General features: G+C 39.7%; 1 protein-coding gene across 1 annotated transcript in view; it reads left to right on the top strand.

Annotated features, from left to right (window-relative positions):
- The window catches only part of LOC107574411 (transmembrane emp24 domain-containing protein 6-like), an 11,084-nt gene extending 3,520 nt beyond the window's left edge, over nt 1-7,564 (top strand). The window contains exons 2-5 of the mRNA XM_016260852.1: nt 3,091-3,247; nt 3,338-3,461; nt 3,694-3,872; nt 7,301-7,564. Coding sequence (XP_016116338.1) covers nt 3,091-3,247; nt 3,338-3,461; nt 3,694-3,872; nt 7,301-7,531 — 691 coding nt within the window. The 3' untranslated portion in view covers nt 7,532-7,564. The remainder of the gene's footprint in view (nt 1-3,090; nt 3,248-3,337; nt 3,462-3,693; nt 3,873-7,300) is intronic.
- Nucleotides 7,565-8,386: the final 822 nt, after the last annotated feature.

Here is an 8,386-nt window from a genome sequence, read left to right as displayed (position 1 = left end):
TATATATATATATATATATATATATATATATATATAGATATATATATATATATATATATAAATATTAATTTCCACAGACTGTATACACTGCACTTAGAAATAATGCTATGAGATTAATTATGGGATTGATTATGGGTTTTAAATGGGTATTAATGGGCATTTAAAAATGTAATATTAAATTAGGAAAGTAATAAATTTTTTTATTATACTCTAAGTATGAAACTAAAGCCACTTACCAGATTTGTTAAAAACACGGATTTATTCAGTAACGAAACACCACTTTGTGTTATTCAGAGATGCACAATAGTTTCACTGTGGATTTTTTGGAAATATTTTCTTTGGAGAAATAGAACAAAAACAGACAAAACTGACAGTATTGTGTTTAAAATTTAACTTTTTATTATTATTATTGAACTGTTGTATAAAGTCAATATCACATTTGCAATAGAGCAGATATTCAGGAAAATGGCACTTTTGCTTTGGGCATTTTTTGCCCACTTATCTTGAATGTTAGGCACATTCTATCTGCATTCTAATAGGCTTCATCACAGTGAGTCATTGCCTTCCATCATGTTCATCACTAAGCAACTGCATGCAATGTAGGATAGCATACAGTTCTGGGCTGGGGTGTATTAAATGCATTTATCAATTCAACCTTTTTTTCCCCCATAATTAATCACACCAATTTAACATGTTAAATCAATAGCCCTTGTTAAAACATTATCAGAATTTGGCAAAAAACTATGCACATGTCCCCCCTGTCATGGAAGGCTTGATGACAGGGTGGACATTTTTGGTTAAAGTTAGCATTTAATAAACACATGGTGTATCTTCAGTAAGCAAAGTGGTTCATTGTTGAAGCTGCATGTGTACTGCTTAAAATATATGTTTAGAATATATGGCAAAATGGCCTTATAAATGTAAAAATACCCTTTTAAATCAATTTGCTATTTACAATTGCAGTGTATAATATATATTTCTGAAATCATTCTTTATATTACTTAAGGGTTTCTTGTTGTTCCTGTTGTTTATCTGATGTCCTCTTCACACATTAATGCATTTGTCCACCCTGTCATCTTAATCTTTTATGAAAATAAACAAATAATTTAAACAAGTTAGCAAAACCTTTTGTGTGATTTATTTATAAAGAAACGAGGGCCAGTTAGTATTCATTGAAAGTTTGACCAGATATCTTTGTCGTTTGATTTTATTTAGAAAAGAAAGTGCAACTTTTGCATATTTTATAGGGATACAAATATGTTGCAGTAATTTCAAATTTTCAAAAGACTTTTCCCACTAAGTAAATGTATTGTTGAGAAAGGGACAAAATATCTTTCTGAAAATCTACATTTTATAATTACTATGTAATGAAAATGTATATACTCTACTTTGAATTTGTCCATAACAGGGTGGACATATTTTGTGGTTTACTCGAAAATTGTCTGCTTGCAGTTATTTTATAAAAAGTGCTGGAGCTTGACCAATATGCATTTCTAACAGCCTACAGTCTCCTTAATACAACAAATATGAAGTTTATTAAAAAAAAAATCTCAAATTTTTATTTTGGAAATTGTGAAGTCTCAAAGGCACTTTACAGTGACCCAGTACGGAAAAAATTACCATGCAAATCAATGGCTAACGTCAACTGTTTGGTTACCCACACGACATGGGGGTGTGTAAATTATAAGTGAATTTGAACTATTCTTTTAAGGAATACATTGTCTGCAGTACGTGCCGGTTAAGGCTAGATGGTATACAGATTTGTCTACTGGGCATGCGCACATCAATATAGCGTATCTATATAACAGTAATAGAATAGAGAAATAATAGACGTTAAACTTAAACCTAACCCTAACTAACCCTAACCCTAACCCTAACCCCAACCCCAACCCTAACCATAACCTTAACCCTAACCCTAACCCTAACCCTAACACAATCTAATAGGCAGAAAACTTTTATTGTTAGCTTCCGGTTTTAGCTGTATCCCTTAATTTACGTCTAAGGGGGTTGGCTGACAAAACGTCTGAGTGTTGCTATAATGGACCCTTTTCACAAGATTGTTTAACAGCCATCAGCATCGTAAATCCTCGAACGTTTTTCATATATATTTTTTTATAACACTATTCTTTGTATTATATCACTTTTGCATCAAATTACAAAAAATCTAGTCTATGGGAGGGACGATAAATTTTACATCGTTCTCTCTTCTGACTGTCATTATCAGCCTCTTTCATTTTTTCCCCCTTTTATTGAAAGTCATGAAAACACTATTGTGGAGATTTTCTTTCGCTATTTGAACAAAATGGGAATGCAAAAAAATATATTTGTGGTACTCTCCCATTAACTGCTCTTCAAGTTAACCCAACTATGACGACTTCCGCTGCACTCGATCGGCCTCTGGAGGTGAAATGAAGACTGACCAGGTGGAGCTGTCCATTTTCATATTTGAAACACACAGAAGACACAGAGAACGTGAATAAAACAAATAGCATAAAGAATAAAGGAACAACCGTCAAATCTGAACCATGGGGAAGTGTGTTTGCTAAAAAAAAAAAAAATCAAGGTTACAGTCAGGCACTTCTGTACTACAGCGGAATAATATCTTTAATGCCCTTCAAATTTTGATCTCTTTCATCTTTTCATCTTTACTCTTAACTCAGCATTGAAAAAATGGTGTTTGAAAATCAATAGCCTACAAAACTGAATATTGAATGTAAATTACAATATTAATTGTAAAATATATTGTATAATAAAACTAATAATAACAAGGTAAAAGGTGGAGATTTTACAAAGTTTTAGTGCAAAGTAGCTAATTAAACAGTACAGTAAGTATGAGGAATCAAGATGTATGGTAAAAGGTGTTGTGAGGGCGCTTCAGAAATGTTTTCCATTGCACCTGTGGCCTAACTTGGATTTTCCCAGCTGTAACACGTCAGACTCAAAGTTAATCATCATCAGAAACTGCAGTGCTCTCAGAAACTCAGCAGCTCTCCTGTTTCATTTAACTCACAGCCAATTTGAATTCACATTTGAAATGTTACAGAAAGGCTTTTATCTGGTTTGGCTTCTGTTATTATTTGGGTTGAGCAGCAGTGGAGCGCTGAAGGACCCTCATCCAGAGCTTTCCGATCAGGAGCTGTTCTGGGGAGCCGATCAGTATGACTTTTCCATCATGCTGCGTGCTGGAGACCTCCAGTGCTTCTGGCACTTTGCTCACTTCGGCGAGCGCTTCTACTTAAATTTCATGGTAAGACATTAATAAGCCATTATTATACATTTAAATATAGGTATGGTCTTGAATCCTTTGAATGTCATAGTTCACTCTGTGTTTGTTCAGGTCCAGCTGGTGACTGGTGTGGCTCTGGACAGACATCTCTCTGTGACTGTTAATGCTCCGAGCGGTTTAATAGTCGGCACAGTTGACGATGCAAGTGGTCAGATCGCCTTCAGTGTTCAGGAGACTGGAAAGTCATAAGAGTTTTAGTATATCTGCTGCTACTTCATGAACAGTTTTTTAAAAAATGTTGTATTTAATTCAAAGTTGGTTTCACATGTAACATTCATGTTGTTCTGAATTTGTATACTGTTATTTAAAACATTAAAGGAAAAAATATACACAATTAATTATCATCAAAGTGCCATAATCATATTCAAGCTTTGAAAAGAATGAATAAAAAAAAATCTTTATGTGTGCAGGTTTTTATCAGATGTGCTTCAGTAATTTCCACAATCGCTTCGGGAGCATGCAGGTTTTCCTGAACTTCGGTGTGTATTACGAGGGACAAAAGGACATCGAGAAACAAAAGGAAGAAGAGAAGAAAAAGAAAGAAGAGGATATGAAACAGATAAATAGTACATTGTCCTTCATTGAGGTAATAAACAACTGCATAGCAGCAACAAGCACATTCTTACTGAAATGTTACTTCCTGTTAATTCCTCCTCACCCATATATATATATATATATTTTTTTTTTTGAGTTCAAGAATTATTTAAGAACTGGTACAACACATTACAAAAGCAGAATAATACATAACATGATGCATATAATTGTCAGGATTATGGACTGTCTGTGTTGTGTTTTTGCTCCCCATGTGCTCTGTGACCTAGTGTGCCCGTATGTCTAATTGTTCATTGCTCCCAGGTGTGTCTCGTCAGGTCTAGCTCGTTAGCCCATGTATTTAAGTCCCAGTCTGTGCGTTCCATGTTTGTCGTGTGTCTCCAGCCAGTTCTATGTTCCCCTGAATGTGATAATTAAAGACAATAATTTAATTATTCGTGAGTATCCCTCGTCTCCTAATTTCTCACTCCTCACAGTAGTGCAGCCGTGACAGAAGACCCAACCAAAACAGTTTAATCCGTGTGTTCCCTCCGTTTTCGTTTCCGTTTTTTCCGCCCAGTGTTTTTTTTCCCCGTTGTGCCCCATGGATCCCCCTGTCCGTCCCGAATACCTCGTCCTCCTGCTGGAGCAGTGGGACCGATCTCTCGAGGACCATAGAAGACTGTTCCTGATGTTAGCTAACACCACCAGCTACCCGGACGACTCGCTCTGCGCATTCTATGATGCTAGATGGTCCTCGAGAGGGCTTCGCCACTTTCGTGGAGTGGACTATGGCAAGAAATAGATCGCCTTTCACCATCTGTCCCAAGGATGATGTCGCCAGATCCACTCCCAACCCAGAGCCCAGTCCACCATCTCCCAGCTGAGCAGAGCATCAGCCTGAGCCCACCACTGATGGAGAGCCAGAGCCCGCTGCGACCGACAAGCCATCGCCAGAGAGAGCGAAAGAGCTGAGGATCGCCGCGGAGCCGGAGTGCGAGAGACGGCTACAACGCCCGCCACGAGGGAGAAGGCCTTGGACAGAGAGAGCGCGGAGAGGAGCTGAACATATTTGAATGCCGTGAACACCATGTCTACAACGGACGCAAAATACTATAGAATTCATTATAATCAGTGATGCTGTCTACACTGGATGTGGCACGTTGCGACACGACAAATTCCCGATAGAAAACTGCTGCTGCGTTCTATTTATGACATATTGACACAAATTTCAAATGATCTTCAACAGTCGCTTTTTCGCATCCAGTGTAGACAGACTTTAGCTGTTGCGGCGCGGAGTAGCGCAGCGCAGCAACTGTCGCGTCCGGTGTAAACAATGTAATAAAAGCAGTAATCTCTGTGTGTCTGTCTGTCTGTTTACATTTTTATTACGTCGAGAACCGTTCATCCAGTCGACTTCACGCGTGGCGGGTGTGTTGCTGCAGACCCAAGGGAGTGCAGTGTCGCATTTTGGTGCAATATGGACACGCGACACGTTCAGAATTAATAAACTTAATAAACTACAGAACAGCGCGATCCGGAAGCAGCGCCTCATGGCTTACATGCTCCGAGAACGGGCACTGCACTATTGATACAAAACACACAGGTCTGTTAAGAGCAATACTTTTAGTATAGACAAATTATTATTAGGCTGGGCTACTGTACGTTTTTTTTATGACTGCCGTATTCGCAAGTATTTTGCAAGCAAATTAATTGCACGTTTTTATCATGCGTAAAATTACTGATTAACATGGCGGATAAAAGCAGCTATTTTTTTTTACACCAACAATGTACTATAGGCGTACTACTTACAGAACTCAGGTGATTTTTTAAACTTGATGTGCTGTTGTGGTAGGCCAGTTTCAAATTGCATATTTGGCACACTGCCTTTGTCTCGTCCTCACTCAATTTAAAGTGCTCCCACACAGCTGAGGTCTTCTGCATTTTTGTCTTCTCTTCCAGATGAACTGAATCATGATGTTCAAGACCTTCACTCATGGGTGATTCATATTCAAGCACGAATGAGAACCGTTTCGCGGGGGATGCCAGATGTTCGACAAAAAAAAAAGATTATTAGAATCTCAAAATTGAAAATCGAATGTCAACCCACCGAACAAATATTAGAATAATCGAATATTCTGGTCCAGCCTTACTAAGGATACTACGTTCCCACCCGCTCCTGCCTCCTCCACCACTGTCATCTGGCAGCCCCTCTTCTCGCCCTCAGCCCACCATCTGTGCGGTGCGAGCTCCGTGGGACTGCCATCCTCCAGCGTCGCCATGGCTGGAGTATCCCTTGACTCCGCCGCCAACCTCTAAGCCCCAGGATCCACCTCGGTCCGTGGACCCATCGGCTCCACCATAGCTCCTAGCTCCCTCCTTTATGCCGTGGCCCATCAGTCCACTAGCTCCACCGGGCTCCCTTGTCCCTCCGGCTCCACCTTGGTCTGGCGTCGACCATCCTGCGCCTCGGGACTCCACTCCTCCGGCTGCGCCTTGTCCCTTTGTCCCTCCGACTCCGTCAGGCTCCTTCATCCCTTTGGCTCCTCCTCAGTCCTCTATCCACCGCTGCCTTCTGGATCCCCGCCTCCGCCTCGGTCGCCGGCGCCATCTGCTCCGCCTTGGCCCTCCGGATCCTTCACGTTGCCTTGGCTCATCGGCTCTCCGTCTCCGCCTCGGGCTCCTCCACCACCTGCTCAGCAGCAGTCAGTTGGCCCTCTGGAGTCGTCAGCCCTTCCTCCACGATGGCTCCACCGGGTCACCGAGTCCCTCCGTCCTCCTCCCGAGCCTCCTCCCAACTTCCCCCCCTGACCCCACCCCCCACCCCGGTGTTCTATGGCGCAAGGACGCGCCTTCTGGGAGGGGGGGCGATATGTCAGGATTATGGACTGTCTGTGTTGTGTTTTTGCTCACCATGTGCTCCGTGACCTAGTGTGCCTGTATGTCTAATTGTTTATTGCTTCCAGGTGTGTCTCGTCAGGTCTAGCTCGTTATCCCATGCATTTAAGTCCCAGTCTGTGCTTTCCGTGTTTGTCGGGTCTTGAACGTCTCCATGTAGGCTACTACGTGTGTCTCCAGCCAGCTCTATGTTCCCCTGAATGTGATAATTAAAGACTGTTATTCGTGAATATCCGTCGTCTCCTCATTCCTCGCTTCTCACAGTAGTTCAACCGTGACAATAATACGTATTTAAAAGCTTTACTAAAAATATGTATCTTGAGCAACATAATTAATAATATGCTATATATAGTTATTCATTTATTTCTTTATTAAACATTTTATAGAATTGGTTATGTTTTGAAAGAAAACACTTAAAAACACTATTTTTTGCATTACATGTATATCAGTTGTTCGGCGAAAAAAAAAAAAAAATATATATATATATATTTCCACCAGACACTTGAACAAAATTACATTTTGAGAAATGTATTTCATTTTGACATACCAAGTCCTTAAATTTCATTCACTCAAACCTTCGTGTAGGAAAGCAGCAGCAGGTTGCAGAGGTTTGTCTTCCACATGTGGCGTCATTATAACTACGAGCGAATGAGACGCGGTGCTGATTTCTACCTGCTTCAGTCCAACTCCACTTACGTGAACAGCTGGTCTGCTGTCCAGAGTCTGCTCATCATCACAGCTGGATACCTGCAGCTCTACTGCCTCAAGAGGCTCTTCAACACCAAACCAGCAGAGGGAGACAAGCCCCGCTGTTAACATCAACACCAAACCTGTCTCTTTCTTCATAATACAGCCACACAGGGGTCCTTTGAACACTTTTATGAACCAAGAATGAATTTAAACTAAAAGCAAATTATTTCTGTCTTTTATTTGTCTATTTGAATATCATATTAAAACTGACTTCCTCATGATTTTGTTCATGCTTTTCAAATGCTTCTTTGGGAAGACTTTCAATGTTAAAATATAAAATTCATTAAAATAACAACTATTACAATGCATTATAATATTTATTATTCTGACTGCGGCATCATTTCCACCATTCCCAGTGAAACATTTATCAAATTGAAAAACAAAGGTAAATATCACTTGTGAGCAGATTATCTTCGAGTCATTTCCAATCAAGCTATAATTTTTCTTAATTTTGAAAAAAGTGTGAAAATATAATTTGATTGTGTGAACTCCAAAAACATAATTTTCTCTACTGACATTTCAATCACAGAATGATTCTTAACACAGTACATCATTTGAGATTTTCACTGTGGAAGAAGAAGAAGAAGAAAAAATTAAAGTTTAATGTTCTATGACACACAAAAGGAGATGTTAGGCAGAACTCATTTGGTGTAATTCTGGATTGAAAGGACACGAGGACTCTGGCTGCTGTTTCCCTGCATACTGTATCGTCAGATTTCATTGGATTGATTAATGGTGGAACATTTTGAATGATGAATTAAATGCATCCATGGTGAAGTTATGAGTGAAAAACACATTAAAGATCCAGAAAGACTCATAAATCAGTACAAGACTTTCAAATTTTTTAGTAAATGAGACTGTTATAAGAAATAACTTTCATCAGCAGCTGCAGTGTCTCTCAGCTGTATCAGTGCAGTCACT

The sequence above is a fragment of the Sinocyclocheilus grahami genome, unplaced genomic scaffold (assembly GCF_001515645.1).
Source record: "Sinocyclocheilus grahami isolate Dianchi unplaced genomic scaffold, SAMN03320097.WGS_v1.1 scaffold2217.1, whole genome shotgun sequence".
NCBI classification, from domain to species: Eukaryota; Metazoa; Chordata; class Actinopteri; order Cypriniformes; family Cyprinidae; genus Sinocyclocheilus; species Sinocyclocheilus grahami.
Note: the sequence above shows the minus strand (reverse complement) of the source record. Positions and strands in the feature narration are given on the sequence as shown.